The sequence below is a fragment of the Pteropus alecto genome, unplaced genomic scaffold (genome assembly GCF_000325575.1).
Source record: "Pteropus alecto unplaced genomic scaffold, ASM32557v1 scaffold461, whole genome shotgun sequence".
Taxonomy (NCBI): Eukaryota; Metazoa; Chordata; class Mammalia; order Chiroptera; family Pteropodidae; genus Pteropus; species Pteropus alecto.
Window position 1 is genome coordinate 4,025,398 of NW_006431079.1, and position 17,989 is coordinate 4,043,386.

At 39.2% G+C, this 17,989-nt stretch overlaps 1 protein-coding gene across 14 annotated transcripts in view; it reads left to right on the forward strand.

The window, feature by feature from the left end:
• The window catches only part of TEAD1 (TEA domain transcription factor 1), a 252,398-nt gene extending 235,028 nt beyond the window's left edge, over positions 1-17,370 (forward strand). For all 14 annotated transcript variants that reach the window (XM_015596482.2, XM_025038630.1, XM_025038653.1 and 11 more), the window contains 3 exons: positions 791-931; positions 4,855-5,007; positions 9,684-17,370. In XM_015596482.2, the coding sequence (XP_015451968.1) occupies positions 791-931; positions 4,855-5,007; positions 9,684-9,797 (408 nt within the window). In that variant the 3' untranslated portion in view covers positions 9,798-17,370. The remainder of the gene's footprint in view (positions 1-790; positions 932-4,854; positions 5,008-9,683) is intronic.
• Positions 17,371-17,989: the final 619 nt, after the last annotated feature.

Below are 17,989 nucleotides of genomic sequence, written 5' to 3' on the forward strand. Positions count from 1 at the left end.
TCCAGATGCTGTAATTTGTAGTGAAGTTTCTGTTTTTATGTATATAAAACAAATGGCCGGTCAGCTACAGATTTTCCTATTCTTTTGAATATATCTAAAGATCGGTGAATATGAATTCAATTCATACACAGTTGACCCTTGAACAACAGAGGTTTTCATTGTGCGAGTCCACTTATACATGGATTTTTTTTTCAATAAACATTGTAAATGTATTTTCCTTATGATATTCTTAACATTTTCTTTAACTTTATTGTAAGAATATACTAATACACATAACATACAAATATGTGTGAATCGACTTTATCTTATCAGTAGGGTTTCTGATCAACAGTGGGTATTAGTTAAGTTTCGGGGGAATCAAAAGTTTTACATGGATTTTCGACTCTGTGGGTGATCAGAGCCCCTGATTCCTGTGTTGTTCAAGGGTCCATGGTACTGCTTTCTGCACATTTTCAAAGACATCATAGATCTTTTATTACAAAAGATTATTCTGTAACATTATTCTGATACTGAATGGAAGAAAGTGAAACAAAACAGATTCACGTAGCGTGTCATTTCAAGAGAAGACAGCTCAAAAAGACTGCAGTCTCTTAAAAAAAAACAAATGAACAATGATCAGTGGGCCATACATAGGACTTGTTTCTAGATGAGTGTCAGTCACCTCACCATCTCCCCAGCCACGCCTGCCCTTCACTCAACCTGAATGGCGGTCTGCCCCTGTCAGCTACTGCTCGTTGCCATGACTCCTGCGATGAGAGCATAACACTCACGTCCATTTCCTTTCCAACAGGCCGATTTAAACTGCAATATTCAAGATGATGCCGGGGCTTTTTACGGTGTAACCAGTCAGTATGAGAGTTCTGAAAACATGACAGTCACCTGTTCCACCAAAGTTTGCTCCTTTGGGAAGCAAGTAGTAGAAAAAGTAGAGGTAAGTTGGCCTCTGGACACCGGAAGCTTCATTCAAGGCCAGATGCAAGGCCATCCTTCAAGCCTTTATTGGGACAAAGAATTTTTCTTATTTTTTTTTTTTTTTTGGTGTCTCCTCCTTCCCATCCTCCTTTCCCCCACTTTTTCCCCTGTTACTTCTAAAAAGGCAAAATGATTTGAAAGCAACTGAAAGAAGGCAAGGAGGAAATCCCAAGCCCGCCCCATCCGTCCTGCCCTGCTTGCTGACAGCAGTGTTCAGTCCCACACGAGGCCTCCTACAGGAGCCCTGGTGTCGAAGCTGCCGCCCATCAAATGATGCTTTCCCACTGACCCCCAGGTCCAGGGGCACTCACAGGCACTGTAGAGAACAGCCAGGAAGCAGGGGTGGGGGGCAGGGTGTAGTCAGCTGGTAGGCAACAGCCTTCTAAAGCCCTGATTCCTGGAGACTGGCATTATTGCTTTGCCATTTCCACCCCCTTTATTATAATTGTCTTAAGTCTATTGCAGTACATACCGGGATCAAATGCCTATTTATGGCTTTGTTATTTCATGCCTCCCTCCCTTTCAAAAACCTTATGGTCATTTTACCAGAGTGGGTTACTTTGTAGGAATGATGTTTGCAACTGACATTCCCTTTAAAAATTGTATTTCCCAATGATTTTTGTCCATCATCCCATCAGTCCATGTTCAGTGAGAAGCTTGTATTCACAGCAGTCCTGGACCTGCAAGGTCCAGCCTGACTGTGACAAAGACTTTGTGCTGAGATGTGAGAAAGAAGATGCAGAAGGGAGAGAGGGGCTGTTTTTTCAGACCCTTGGGTGAACAGTGAGGATTTGGGTGGTGTTACAGACCCTCAGTTTCCTGAGTACAGGATGGGCATCCTGAGAATGTTGTTAAGGAAGGTTATGCTGTCAGAAGAGGATGGAGGTGAGTTGACTAGATGGTCAATTTGAGCTTTACTGAAATGTGGGAATCCGGTAAGACATTTTGAATAGAAGTTGGAAACTGACTGGATATTTAAGATTAAAGAGAAGGAAGAGTCAAAGATCACATTTTATGCTTGGAAGGACAGTGCTGTCACCAGCAGAGATAAGGAAATAAAGTGTTCAAGAGGAAATAAGGGACAATTATAGATGCAAGAATTTGGGAGACAGGTTAAGACTGAAAATAATAATTGAGAATCCTAAGCATTAAGGATAATTAAAGCTATGGGAATAGAGAGGAAATAGCAAGAGCATAGAAATAAGCGTTCAATTTGGAGAGCTGCATTCAGCCCTGGAGTGAGTGGAAGACAGGTATGTGTGAGAAAAGAGGAAGCAGACAAGTTACTCAGTTCCCTAGATTTGAAATTATCCTTCACTGTGTCCTCAGATATTAGTTTGGGGAGCAATGAAAGGTTGCTTTAGACTGACGAGATCCCAGGAATTTTCGTGGAGAAGTGGGTGTGAATGTGGCAGGCAAAATTTTATAATTAAGCCTTTAATCCATTTAGAATGTGTTTCTGCATATGATACGAAAGGAGAGTCTGTTTATATTTTCTTCCAAATAGACATTTGTGTGAAACCATTTATTAAATGATTTACCCTTTTCCAGCAGAATGTGTCTTTCCCCTTGAGGTTACCACGTATACTGGGGACTGGTCTTTGTGTGTATCTGTTCTCTCTACTCTCCATCTCTATATGTCCCAATGCCATGTTGATTTAATTACAGTGGCTTTATAGAACGTTCAGTGTGTGCTGAGGATGGAAGTCAATCTCACTAATCTTTTGTATATATTTTCTAAGCTAGTAACCAGCATTTATTCCAAATAATGAGGTTATTTTTAAAATGTAAAGAAAAACATATATCTTGTTTGAGAAATCTAGTTATATTTAGATTTTAGATATTATTTTGGGATAAATCAATATATTATTGATATTAAATCTTTTCAATCAAGAACCTGTTTGCATTTCCAGCTCATCAGTTTTATGTAAGATTTTATAGTCTTCTTATATAGGTTTATCCCTTTCTGGTTAAATATATTTCTAAATATATAATTCGTTAGTGCAATTTCCCATTTCTAGATTTTAATTACTAAATTAGAGAAAAGCTCTTGGTTTTTGTGTATCTATGTTCTTTTTAGCCATCTTGCCATATTCTCTTATTTATCTCAAGTGATTTTCCCCCTAGCTTCTTTAGGCTTTTTATGTATATAATCTTATCTCTTCTTTTCCAATGTTTATGCCAGTTTTTAAAAATTATTATTCTCTCATCTTTTCATTTGCTAAAATCTCCAATACAGTTGTAAAAAAAAAATAGCAATATATAAATAATATTCTTATATCATTTCTGATGTTAGTGTAAATGGTTTTGCTGTTTTGCCATTTAAGATTATATTTAATATTGTTGGTTTTTGTAAATGATCTTTATATTTTAAGTGCTTTTTTTCTATACTTATTTTACTTGGGGTTTTTATTATTAATAGCTGCAATATTTTAACAAATGCCTTTTCAGCAACTCCTACGACATGATTTTTCTCTAATTTCTCCTATTTGTTGACTTGACAAGTTAATACATGTCCTGTGTGTGTAACACCACAGCATTCCTAAAGAAAGTCCTACTTTGGTTACATTGATTCATTGTTTGCTAATTTATATAGAATTTTTGCATCTCATTAGTCTATACTTTTTTATAATCTCTTTATCAAATTTCAGTATTGAATGTACATCAATCTCAGAAAAATAATTGGGACTCCTGCCTATTCTGTGGTCTGGCATAGTTTGAATGAAAATGAAAATGATTGTTCTTTTAAGGTTACATAAAACTTAGCTGTGAAACCATTTGGTCTTTGTACCTTTTTCACCAGTAGGTCTCCAAACAACTTCCTACTCATTTCCACAGTAACTGACCAAATTTCTTTTTGGTTGAGTATTAGCAATTTGAATTTTGCTGGGAAAGCATCCTATCCTCTAGGTTTTGTCTCTTCTTTTTTCTTCTTCTTAAGCTTGTAAATGGTTTATTTTATATTTTTAAAGAACCGGTTTTTATATTTATTCTGTCTACATTTTTAATTTCTATTACATTGATTTGAGCTTTTATCTTTATTAATGTCCTATTCCCGATTTCTTTAGATTTCTTTATGTTTTTGGTTTATTTTGTGGGGTTTAAAATTATCTTTAAAGATATGTATTTAGTTGTGTAATTTCTCGTGATGTTTAATAATGAAGACTTGAAGCTGCTTCATTAGGTTTTCTCCACATACAGCTTTGTTGGATCCCATAAGTTTTCATGTGTTTACCTTTTCATTACTCTTTAGATAGTTCGTAATTTCCTTTTTAATTCCTTTTGATCCAGGGTTATCCAGGAATGTGTTTCTTATTTCTGAGTGCTTCAGTGGGATCTTCAAACTGCATATATACCAGTGTTTACTTTCTTTCTTAATGGCATAAATAACTAACAGTCAGGGGTTCGTGGTGAGTGTAAAGTAGTTTTTGTTTGTTTATTTGTTTGTTTTTTAATTAGAGAAATTATCTGTATTGGCTGTTAGCCTGTGAGGTCTTATCACAGTAAAGGAGGATTTTCTTAGGGCCTTTTCAAGAGTTATACCTGGCCGGCCTGCTTTCACAGATCTCCAGGTAGAGCATCACTAAGTAGATGGTTATATTTTTTTCTGACCTTTGCTGAAAAGGATCTATGCAATTCTTCTTTAACGCTATCATTTTTCTACTTTTTAAAAAGATTTCCAGAAAAATAATGGATTCTGAGTATGGCACTAAGCTTGCAGATAGGATTTTTTTTTTTTTTTTTTAAGTAAACTGCCTAAATTGTACAGTATATAGCAGACATTTCATGTTGAAAACTAAAATGCTTTTATAGGCGGTAATGTCTTTTTCATGTATTTTGAAGTCGAAGTGTAAAAATGCTCAACTCCTTTTTTCCTCACAGACGGAGTATGCAAGGTTTGAGAATGGCCGATTTGTATACCGAATAAACCGCTCCCCAATGTGTGAATATATGATCAACTTCATCCACAAGCTCAAACACTTGCCAGAGAAATATATGATGAATAGTGTTTTGGAAAACTTCACAATTTTATTGGTAACTATTTTGTCTCTTCTCTGTTTTGACAGACTCAGCTATGAGGCTGGTGGGGAAAGACAGAAAGATAGGCCTGTGAGGGGCCTGGGCCAAGTGAACTGACCAGGCTGTTGGGTTAGACTCAGGTGGCCAATCAGCAGTTGAATTCACACATCCATAGGGCAAACCCGGGGTTGGTTTGGGCTCAAGTCTGTAGAAGAGAAAAGGTTTCATCTGGCTGGGGTTTCTAAGCTTGGCAGAACTGGAATTCAGGCGGATAATAAAGGGTAATAAGTGATTTTCCTAGCTTCTCAATTCTGGTTATACATTAGAAAGACCTTGACGTCTAAAATTCACCATACCAAGACTGCAGCCTTTATCAATTAAATCAAGATCTCGGAGGATAGGACCCAGGCATGAGTATTTTGTTTAAGTTCCCTAGATAATCCCAGTGTTAGCCAAGTTTGAGTCTTAGCAGCAACATATTACGCAAATCATAAATGAGACAAAAGCCACGTCAGTAGGTTTGCACTTCAGACATACCTGGACTCGTTGCATGAAGGATTTGCACGGTCTTATAAGAAGTATGTACATTAAGATAGAAAAATGTAAGCTCTCAGTACCAGAAGAAATATAAATTAGGATAGAATGTCATGACCAGGAAGGGTTGGAAAAATTATCCTGAGGCCGAAAAGTATGGTCGAACTTAATGGGCAGTTCACGGGAAAGGAAAAAACAAAGGTGCTCAGAGTCCATGATGGGAAAACTAGACAGGGCAGCATGTGTGTGCTGGGAAAGGGGAGGTGTTTCTTAATATTTGACTTTAAAACACATTTCTCATGGAGGCTTCATTTGGGGATTTGAGAAGGTTATTAAGAATAATGTCCTCAGAATATACCTACGAAATATACAGTAATGGGTTTTAAAGGCTCATTTAAAAAAATAAATAAAAGAAAAATGCCAGAAGAAAACTTGGTGGAACCAGTTTTGCTAAAAGGGGCGACAAGATAATATTGTGGTCGAATAATCAGACCTCTAGAGGCCTGCTTTGTTATGAGCATTAAGAACTAGAATACTTAGAGCAGGAATTCTCAATCTGGAGTTTTGGGTTCCACTCACATCACGGTTCTCAATCACTGATGTGCTGGTAAAAAAAAAAAAGGCTCTACCTCGACCGCCCCCCGCCCCCCAGAAAACTTGATTTGTACCTTTTGCTCATTTCTGTGGTATAAATGCCCCTCCATGAGCAATTTCAAGCTACCAGTGTTTGCTCAGCTCATGAAATTCCTTAATATTTGACAATAACTTTCAAGAGCCAGTGGGAGCCAGTTCCCTGACACCAATGTAAAAATGAATATTTAAAAATTTTAAATTAAAAAATTTTTAACTTAAAATCCTCTGCACATTAGGATTCATCCAGAAAGCTTTTAAAAATTCTAAGGCCTGGGCATACCTCAAATGAATAAAATCAGAATCCTGGGGTAGTTCTCCTGCACAAAGGGGTTGAGATTTCTGCTCTAGGGGATTGATAAATGAGCTGGTTTTCATTTACTGCAGGTAGAGAATGTCAGTGGATTCTCAAGTGTGTTCAGGTCCCTCCAAAATTTAGGAGCTAGCAATCTGGGGGAAAATTTGGAAAACATGTTCTTTAGTAATTATTATTTATTAGTACCCTTTTCTCTAATGGTCTTTAGTGAAAATTGGGCAGTTCATGGTTTGGCGTGCTGGTAAGTCCTTGTCATATAGGTACTCTCTATTTAAGAACAGATCACCTTATTGCTCAGATGAGCAGAAGGGGAGTGTAGCATCCTGGCGTAGACATTAAATAGCCTCAGGAATTAACCAGAACTCTAAGTGGATGTCCACCCTACTTCTCTTGGGAGGATTTTAAGGAATATGTCCTCGGTCCCTAAAACCCTACCTTACAGAGCATAGCCAAAGAAAATAAGGCCTAGAAAAATTTTAAATCATCTATTACCCATAAACCTCATATAATTCTATCAGTAATGCTCCCTTTGGGAGATGCGGCTTCAAGCAGTATAGATGTCCAGATAACATACCATGTTAAAGTAATTCCAAAATGTTTCATTAAGCACCTAAATAAATTCCTTTGATATGAAGAATTAGTAGCTCTATAAATATTTGCTTGAAACAGTATTTTACATTTAGAAAAGCCGAGTTTAAGCCAGCATTCCTGGATTATGGGAATAAAATCATCTCACTGGTAATAAGAGAAAGAGTACTTTTTGACTCTTCCGCAGGGTGGGGTATAGAAACATGGCCAGGATGGAAGCTGCTGGACACAGTTGTAGGTGTTTTACTAAGTAGATTGCCTACAAAGCCTGTGTCAACAAGACCATTCCAGACCTTACTAGCTGGTGGGCTAGACTAGCCACTGGAATGCAATGCAAATAAACACAGTGACCATCTCTGAGTAAATCTTAGCCTGGTAGGACTGAAGAGTCAAATAAATGATTGCAATACAAGGTAACAGTGGCCATAGTATACTTGTGAAACAGGTACCATGGAAGGTCAGAGTGGTTTAACTACCTGAGCAAGTACTTGTACTTGGAATGGGTACGGAGTTCTCAGGGATATTAAAAGGTAATGTTTAAGTTGCCTTGATAGCTAAACAGACACTTTTCAGATTTGCTAAAAATAGGGCCATTCCATGGGTATATACTTAAGTGTCAGGTGCAGGGATGCTGTGAACTAGACAGGCAGAGCGGCCTCCCTGGAGTCCGGTGAGGGAGGCAGGCATTCCTCGAGCAATCACAAAATGAATGTAAACTAAACTGTGACTGATAGCTGCAGAGATAGGTACATGGTGCCAAGAGAGCATATAATGAGAGGATTTGACCTCGTTCGGGAAGTCAGGGAAGGCTTCCCTGAGGAAGAATCAATTGAGAGATACCTGCCAGAAGAATAGGTAAAGAGGGTAGGGAAGGATACTGCAGGTAGGCAGGCAGGTGGCAAGTAGAAGGACTGAAAATAGGGTCATGTGGCTGGCTTCGAGAGAGGGAGGAGAGCAAGGAACAGTGAGTTGGCTGGCGAGGAACAGCCAGACTAGGCAGAGTGTCCTTGGTCTTGTAAGATAAGTATAGGTTTTCTTTTCCTCCAAAAAATTTAAAGTTCAAAAGAGGCCAACAGGGTTTTTAAGCCAAGAGTATGTTGTTGTCACACTTAAATTTCTTAAATGGTTTTTGTGGCTACTGTGTGCAAATAGGACTGGTGACAAGCAAGGGTGGCTCCTGGTGGCGGAGTCTGGGTGATGTTTGTGGTACCTGAGTAGTGGAAAAGGGGATGGATTCAAGAACTATTCAGGAGGGAAAAGCGGCAGGACATGGCATTCATCTGGATGTGAGGATGAGGGAGAGAGATTCCAAAGATGAAAGACCCGTAAGTTGGAGTACTTGGTCTGTGAAAGAAGTGGCAGGAAGTAACACTAGAAAAGCATGTGAGTACCAGTATTGAAACAAATCTTTATTGCCCGGGGTGGTGGGGAGGGGAATGTAGATAATTCATCACTGTATCAATTCATTTGTCTAGAGCAGCATGACATAATGGTTAACAAAAAGGTCTTCAGAATCAGAAGATCTGGGTTTCTTTGTTGACAGTTGTATAACCTTAAACAAATTAACCGCCCTAGCCTCCTTCTCTGTCAGAGGGGGATTGATATAGCATCTGCACACAGAATTGTCATGATAGTATATGAGACAGTGTGTGTAAAATATTTAATACTGAGTAAATGCATAAACAGTCAATGTATGTTGGCTAGTATGTGACTAGTATCTGCTAGTATCTGCTGAATTTTCTGTATTGGCTAGTATCTGCTGAATTTTCATTCAGCAGATATTTATTCAGTGACTGTTGTGTGCCAGACACTAAGCTAATAACTAGGAAATGTGGTCCCTGTTCTTCAGGAATTTATAGTCCACTGAATGAGATGGGCATTTAAAGAAAATCGTACAAATCTATATGTACTTTCAGATGGTACAGACTGCTATGATGGGAAAATTTACAAGTACTTTGAGACTTTATTCTTTATCCAGAGACCATAAACTTGGATGCCTTAAGGGTAAGGGAAACTAAATGGGCAAAGCATCCTGACTCATGAGGGGATTGAGGCCCCCATTGACTGGACTAGGCTCTCAAATTCAAAATGTAAGGCATGACCCATTTGACATGATTCTACCACTGGTTCTTTACTCAGCAAGTATTTTACTGATTGAGGCACTGCTGGTTAATAGTGGTGAGCAAAGCTCTCATGGAGCTATGTGTATCATTGGCTACTGTGAAACAAACTTAAGAAAAGTTTAGAAATAAGGTAGGAGACAATTCCTAGGATGACAGTCCCATGGGACAGAATTATAGAAAATTGGCTTTGTTGTAAAGAAATCAGCCTCCCCAAAAACCCACACTAGTTCTTCTGTGGCTCAGATTATGGGTGAGACCTTGTCTATAAGGTCTTTCTTACATATGGTATTTCAGCTTAGATAGGTTTCAAGTCAAACCCCTCCCTGATAGCCTGAATTCGTGCCAGAGTGGGCAGAGTGAGGCCAGACAGCACCCTAATAATCCACTTGTTGGGCTTTATTTTCCAAGTAAATCATAGTCGTGATGGCAGAGATGGAATGTTTTCATCCATGTAGTGTGTTTTTATATATATGTATATATATACTCTTTTTTTTTAACAGGTGGTAACAAACAGGGATACACAAGAAACTCTCCTCTGCATGGCCTGTGTATTTGAAGTTTCAAATAGTGAACATGGAGCACAACATCATATTTACAGGCTTGTAAAAGACTGAACATGGTTATTTATATATATAGATACCTGTATATATACACACACACATATGTGCGCACACACACACACTCTCTCCATTATTGAATGACTGACTGTAAACCTCACCGTGCAGGGGTTGTGCCCTGGCCCTGAGGTCACCCTACTTTTCTAAATTCTGTTTGAGTGAAGTCATTTTTTCATGTATTCATACTATCATTGTAGCTGTGAAGTTCTGGTACAGTTGTAAAAAGAGAAATCAAGTTGTTTCTATGTGTTCTTCAGATCTGCAGCCCACAATTTCTCGGGAAAGGTGAACCTTAAGAACCCAAGTCTCTGTCTGCAGAGACCTGTTTCTAATTGTGGAAGAAAATATTCAGACAGAGCATTTGCCATGAGACATTTACAGCCTTTATACAAATGTATTTAGTTCTTTTTTTTTCCAACATAAAATTCTTGTTTTAAGATACAAGTAAAATTAATCTTTAAATATAAATGTAAATTAGTACATGAAACTAAGAATCTTTAGACTTATCTTTGTAACTAATTAGGGTGGAAGTTATGAAAGAATGTAATTCACTAAATTATTTTTTAAATGAAACTTTTCTTTCTTTTTGAAACCAAATGTTAAAATATAGCCTTAAGAAATGCTTGGTAGAAATATCCTAATGAAACAAATTTGTACTTTTTTCACAAAGTTAAAACTAATCTCCTAATCCATTAAACTCTTAAACAGGTATTACAAAGGAAGAAAACTTCACCCCTTATCCTTAACATATATAGTATATTTAAAATATAAAATTGTATTGTACTAATGTGATGATTGATTATTTAATGAAAAAGAAAAGATGGCTCTTTTTGCAATAAGTAGATAAATACTGAAAATCTAAACTTACAACGTTTATAGTCTTGTGTGTGCAGTTATATTTTATATGGACAACCAAATTTTTTATTAAGATGAGTAAATATTTGAACCACTGAAATTTAATAACAAAAATTAAAATTGGCATGAATACTGCACTGTAAGCTGCAAAGTATAGGAAATTCCATGGCTGGGAGAAAATTTCATCAACCAAACAAGTAAAAGGCTCATCAGTTTTAGCATCTCTGCTCTCCAGAAATTCACAAGCATCCTCACCAGCCTGTGGATAAATTGTTTATTTCTGGTGATCCAATATGCATATTAACTTGCTATGACTATATGTGTATGTATGTGTTTATATATACATATATACACATATACATAGATAGTTATTCAACACATATTTATTGAACATCTATTTAGTGTCACTCATTTTGCTAGGTGCTGATATGTGTATATATATCTCAGTCTGTTTCCGTAGATCTAGATATATTCTCTAAGGACATCCATTTTCTTGTCATCTCTCAATAAGTCACAGTACTTGTTTGACTGAGGTTCAAGAGGCCCAGCTATCTATCTCTGACCTTTTCAAACAGGCTCATTTGAGAGGTTCTTTTCCCAGGAGAGATTCAGCGATCCAACCCAAATATTCCAAAGCACAGCCCAGGCAGAGTTGATTCTATGTAGCCACATGTCTTGGGTGCTTCCCTGGGGAATACCTCCAATGGGCATGCCCCCGACTTCCCAGAGAAAAGTGATGTTTTAATAGTTGTTAGGAATATGTTAATACGATAGAACATGAAATAAGTTTTAGAAGATGTGAAACATCTCAAGACTTTTCATCAAGCCAGAAAAATATAAACTTTGTTTTATCGCATCCAAGAAACTTGGACACTCTCTTTTCTGTCTCACTGCTCTGACCCTGCTTGTATATTGGTTAGTATCTGGTGGTTATGAGCGTGAGGGTGTGGCTGGCTAATGGCAAACAGAAGGACACTGGACCAAGCCTGACTTCTCCTGAATTCATGCCACTGGTCACTGGGAAGATGAGAGGAGAAAGTGAAAAATTTTCTCCATTTGGAATGTGCATCCCTTACATAAACTAGTAGGATGGTGCCCATCTTTCCTCCATCAGAAACAGAAACTCTCATCTGTTTTCTGATTCCAAGAGGACCCTTGAAAAATTGCCCCAGTTGTCTGCTCTTCCATCTGCTCTTTAGCCCAAGCATTTAAGCTTCTTCCATGGTCATCATATATATGACTTCTTTTGGTCACTCCTTTTAATAATGATGTTTCTCTTGCTCCTTTCCTCAAGGGAATCCCCGCTTTTCCAGAACCAGGATCTGACGTGGCTCAGAACTTCAAGGAGGGAGGTATCTGGTTCACATTCCCACCCAGGAGTGGGCTCTTCTGTGCTGCCAGGAGGGCTCCTGGGATTTACTTTCCAAAGCACAAGTAGACTGAGACCCAAGAAGACCAGCTAGAGGGTAGTTCTGTTGGCTGCAGAGAAGGGCATACTCTGGTCTGCCGACTCAGAGCCAGACTGGGACCTCTGATGCTTCTCTGCCAGTGTCCTCCAAATGCCTTTGTAGTTGAGTTTGGCGGTATACATGAACCACCTTGAGGATTACTTTTTGCTCTTAAAACACTTCTAAGATCTGTTAAAGTTACTTCTTGTCTTGCTTTTCTAAAGTTTTCTCCAAGGCAGATATTTTCCATAGCTTATCCACAGGCCCAGTCACTCAGACGCTTGGTCCTCTCTCCGTCTCTCCCAAATTAGACCCTGGGTTGGCATTTGTGTTTAGCGTCTAATCCGAGTCAGCCTTCGGTCATTCATCCTTTATGGCAGAGTCTTTTCCCTTTGTCTGTAAAGCTTTCTAAACCATAAGAAGCCTTTCCAAAGCTCTGTCCTCCCGTTCTCTCCCAGGTGCTCTGTCTCTTGGTGACCGCCCACCACCTACCAGATTTGATTCAGGGACATCTCATGCTTTCACTGGAGAATTTGAAAGCCAGTTTTCCACAGCCTAAATGTCATAGCTGAAGAACTGGACTTTGGTCTGTTGGCATTCTTTTCCATCTTAGCAAGAGACCTGAAGTGGAATCAGGACTTCTTCAAGAACATGTCCTAAAATTCCAGAATGTTCAGGCTACCCTAGACCAGTGTCAGCTTCAGTACTGTTGACATTTTGTACCAGATAATTCATTGCTGTGTGGGGCTGTCCTGTGCATTGTAGGAGCTTTAGCAGCATCCCTGACCTCTGTTCACCAGGTGCTGGCAGCAGACCTTCCCCCAGTCGTCACAACCCAGAATGTCTTCAGACTTTGCCAAATGGTCCTGGGCACAAAATTGTTCCTAGTTGAGAACCACCGCCCTAGATCTTACAGGTCACAAATGCCATATTCGATATTTTCTTTTTCCTTCCAGTTCACCCCAAGATAACATCTCTCCTTATTTCAGGTCATCAAGAGGCAGGCAGGGATTTAAGCAAGTGACACTGTCAACGTTCTCTTCCTGTTTCAGAACCTCTGTTTCACAACAGAGTCCCTCTTGCCACAAGTATTCTCACACTCATCCCTGGGGAAGTGGAGAACAGCTGGTCACCATCATCCTTATGATCAGCTCACACCTATTTAAAGAGCATTTCTAATTCGATCTTCAACCCTGAGTTTACCAGTTTAAAAAAAAAAAATCCCAGCGATTTTCATTATTTCCCATAAACTCATGAGCCTCATTATCAAGCCTTTAATCATTTCAGTCAATATTTTCTGGTATTCTTCTACTTTCTGCCTTACACTCAGTGCTGTTTGTGATTTATGGAAGCCTCAGGAACATGTCTTTTCATCTTCAAGGATGGAGGAGGGAAGGATTAGTTCCAAAGAGGGCTGATAGAATGTTTTCTTTATTGAGCTAAGAGGGCATAATCTACTCTCCTTCAGTTTGTAGATGAGAAAGTTGAGGCTCAGAGAAGACGTGACTTGCACAAAGTCACCCAGCTTGGTTAGAGACGGAAATAAGGGTGAGGCTTTAGGATGCCTGCCACTTAACCTTTGGCCTCTTCCGGTGAAGTTGTTCCTCTTTGGTGCTCACGCTTCGATTATCCCTACACAATCAATGGACAGGTTCAGTTCAGAAGAGCGAGGGAGATGAAGAACCCGCCCTCCCCCACCAGAGCGACAGCATCACCCCCATGCTGATGCTGCTGCTTCTCATACTGGAGGTCTTGTCTGGCTGGAGCTATCCGAGCATCTGCAAGCAGAAAGGAAAGCTGATGAGCCTTTTCAATTACTCTGAGGACAGTTCACCTGCCACAGGCTTTGAGTCAAATGTCTGTTTTCTAAGCATCCCAGCAGCGACGTCCTGCACTCAGACCAGCCAAAAAACAGGCCCCCGTTCCAAGCACTTGGTGTTACCATTCCCCGAATGACTTTAAAACCCAAGTCGTTAGGTTTCAGTACTGTAGTGGCTTTAGCAGTTTGTTTTTGTGCAACCGTAAATTATTTAAGTCATATGATATGACAGTCAATTTTACAAACCAGGTACATATAATTTGTATAATTTTGTATATGCTCTGGTACACTACACTTGTCCTAATGAAGGATAGAACCAGTTTTGTTTGTCGGTGTTCACACCTGTGACATTAAGAGGATATGTCTGCATTGCTCATTTCTTTATGTTGATGTTTCTGTGGCAAAGCCCTGCACATGTCATTTCTGAAAAGCCTTAAATCTTTGAGATGTTGCGTGTAGGGTATGCAGTGCAAAAGGCTGCCTCGGAACTGTGAGCCCTTTTGTAAGCTGGAAGCATTTCTCTTAACTACTGTTACTTTTTTAGGAAGTTTTAAATTCAGAGCTGCCAAAGCGTTCCAGTAAGCAGTGCCTTAGTGATACCTTAGTCGTGCCGCCAGCCTTTTCTCACTCCAGTTCTCAATGTCCATTTACTAATTGGCCCGACATTTTAAAAAGAACAAGCAAAACATTTTATTTTGTTTCGTAAGCCCATTTTTCTCCAGTTCACTAGGAAACTGACTGGTCGGTCTAAAATCTGAAACCGAACCTAAGTTCTTTGACCACACCCTCAAATGTATATACCAAAATGAAAGGTTTTGCAACTTCATAGTTTACTATGAAAAGCAAATTGTACTTTTAATGTTGCCTTTTAAATTCACGACCAAATACTTAGCTATTTGTGAATCTTCTGCACTCTAGCATGAAAGTGCCTTTGGTTTGAGATTCCGGCTTAGAAAAGTGCTGCCACGATAATGATAATTTGTAGAGAGACCAAAAATATTTTGAGATCACCGTAATGCCTTTGGTTTACCGGGATGAGCAACCGACCACAGGCCTCTGTTCGCAAGAGCACGGCGTTGGACCCCGCCCGCTGGGAGTCTGTCTGCCATGGGAGGGTCCCCCACCGCCACTCATCAGGAGCAAACTGCAGCAGGAGGGAGCCAGGAACTGTTCTATCAGTGTGTGCCGATGACCCAGTGTGTCATCTCCGCTCGTCACCTAGCCCTGCATCCGCATGAGGGAACTTCCACACAAACAACAGACTCCCAGCCGGTGGACAGGTTTGTCCTTCTGATGTCCGTGTTCAGTCTCCGCGGAGGCTTTCTTTTCCATTCAGATGACAGTGCGCACTTATCTGGTTTACACAATGATACCATTTTGAAAGTTGGAAGCCTCAAACTGAGATGACAGTGCAGAACAAAAATGAGTTAGGGTCATGACAATTGCAGTGTTCTTCTTAGGGCGAAAATGTGGACTCTGAGTGTTGTGTATGAATGTGCTGTGGGAAACTTCCAAAGAGCGCCATTCACAATTCGGCATTTTCAAAGAATGTTCCAGCCCTCAAAAGGGCCGTTCTTTAAAGTTCGAGTTGGCTTTCATCAAACCCTTGTATAAATTGGGAAAGCCGATAGAGGTAAGGAAGAGGAGTGAAAAGGACAAGAATGCAAAAACACCAGCCAAACAAAAGCCAAGGAAAAAGATTTTTTTTTGTTTGTTTGTTTTTTTAACCAATATAGACTTAAAAATGACTTCAAACATCTTCGAAAGTTAGCCTCTGGACTCTTAATGCATATGTTCCGTCTGTCTCTACCTAGTGTCTTTACGAATACCCTCTCTGGGCTCTAAAATTTCAGGAGTGATTTCTATCCACACCAAGTTGTGAGTATTTGTAGAATTTCTACAAGAGAAAAAAAAAAATCAGATGAAAAGGAAAATTACTCAATATGAGTTATAGTGAACTGCTCAAATTCGGCCCCTCCCTGTCAGTATACTGTACCACACACTTGGAAGAAATTAGTCAAATACTTGTTTCCTCTTCTCTTTTCAACTGTTACTGTGCTTTGTTTGGCAATAGTTTTCCTCTCAGAAACTCATTGCTTATATCATTAAGAATGAAGGGTATGTGTTTAAAATTTTTTGCATTGCAAAGGATAGTTTCACCGAAGTCATGCACCGTAAATAAGATGAAATATTGTATTTATTGTCCTACTTCTAAGCCGTAACTTGTTTTCTTCTCTGTGAATTTGCATTGAGTCAGTCATATGCCACACTACATCATTTTGTTATTTGAAACGGCACTTATGTTTCCCACTCATTCATCCAATGGGGTCAGATTCTAGTAGAGTCCACCTCTCAGGATGATTCTCTTATGTCTGGCTTCCATTATGAGATTGTTTCTTCTTCCCCTTTCTCTAAGAGAGGCTGACGGAATCTAGGCGTAAGTCAATTGGAAACCAGTCTCTGATTTTTTTCACATCAGTCATTTTCTGTGATTAGTTTCACTGTGTAAATTAGATATTAACTGCACTTCTTGAAAAAAAAAAAAAATCTCCCTGTTACCTCCTTGAAAGATTCACTTCTGTAGGCCTTTTTCAATAGGCTCATGACTGCAGATAAAGAAAAAGTAAAAACTAAAACAGTATGTGCCTGAAAAACGACTAAAAAAATTTTGTAACACTTAAAAAAGAAACCTGAATAGCCTTTAATTCTTTAATATGCTTAAATTTTATGTAAATCAGTTTTTGCCACGTGTGTTTGTTCACATTCTAAATGACTTAATGGGATTCTCACGGTCTGTGTCTTCATGTCACATGTATAAATTGGGCTTGTGATGTAAGCGTTTCATCTGGTCAGTGGTTCCTTTGATATTGTACTGCTGCTGGGAGTGGGCTACAGAAACTGCCTTTGGGTAATAAGGTTTCTCTTGGGTAGATTGGAGAGATGGGGGGTGGGGGTCAAATTCTCACACGTTTTCTTAACCTATTTGCAGAAACTTTTAAAAGGCATTTGGTTAAACCTCTTGGCAGTACAGTATTCTCGTATTTGTTAACGTCTGTGTTTAGGTACTGGTACCTTTTTGTTTAAAAATGTTCTAAGTGTTGGCTTTAAAGTGAATTTATCTTTAGTATGATAGTTATATGAAAATTATAGGGTTTGTGTGCAGAGAATTTTTTTATAAAGTGCTTTGTAAAAAAAAAAAAATGTATTCTAGCTTTCGCGGTACATATGTGTGATAACTTTAATATCCATGACAGTTAAGTGCAATTATTTCATCACTCTAAAAATGCTATTTTTGTGTCAGTTCCTGCAGGTGTTTTCATGTCTTTGCAAAGTGACACATTTTGATGCCTTCTTGATAAAGTGGTAGACATTTTGTAGCTTTCTAGAAACTTTGTATTCATACGGTATCAATGAAAAATAAAGAAAATGAAAGTGTGGGTCACCTTTTTTATCTGCAAAAGTGTATGTTGTTGAAAATGAAATGCATTTTCTGTGTTGTGGGCGATTTTCCGAGGACAAAGTAAAGGAGATTGAAGCCATGATCCTTTGGACAGTGTCCACCAAGCTCAGTAATTGGAACGTTAGTTGTTATGTCGAGCCAGGTTTCTTAAAAACATCCACAAGTCTGTCAGCCTATCTGCCTGGTGTCTCTCTTTAGTGCTTCATTAAAATTGACGTTAAGTTTTGCAGAACAGCTTTCTGTGGATCTCAGGCAATCCTGAGAAATCAGGTCCCATGGTCCATGGTACCCAAGTAGGGCCTCGGAGAACCAAAGAGCACACCAGCCCAGCCACTGAGCATTTGTGATTGTTGTTACCAACTTGCTGGGTACGTGCCAGGAACCAGGGGTAGAGCACACAGTGCAGCATGGTTCTTACCTGCACGATGCTTCCACACTTAGTAGTCGGGTTGCATGTTAAGCTGTAACCCCTCGCCCCTGCCCTCAGCATCACTGTGGGATTTGTGATTCAGGTGTGCAGCACACATGCATAACGAAGCCTTGGATTCGCTAAGTTTTTCCTACATGCTGGACACTGGGCCAATTATGTTGGTCTGAGGTATACATT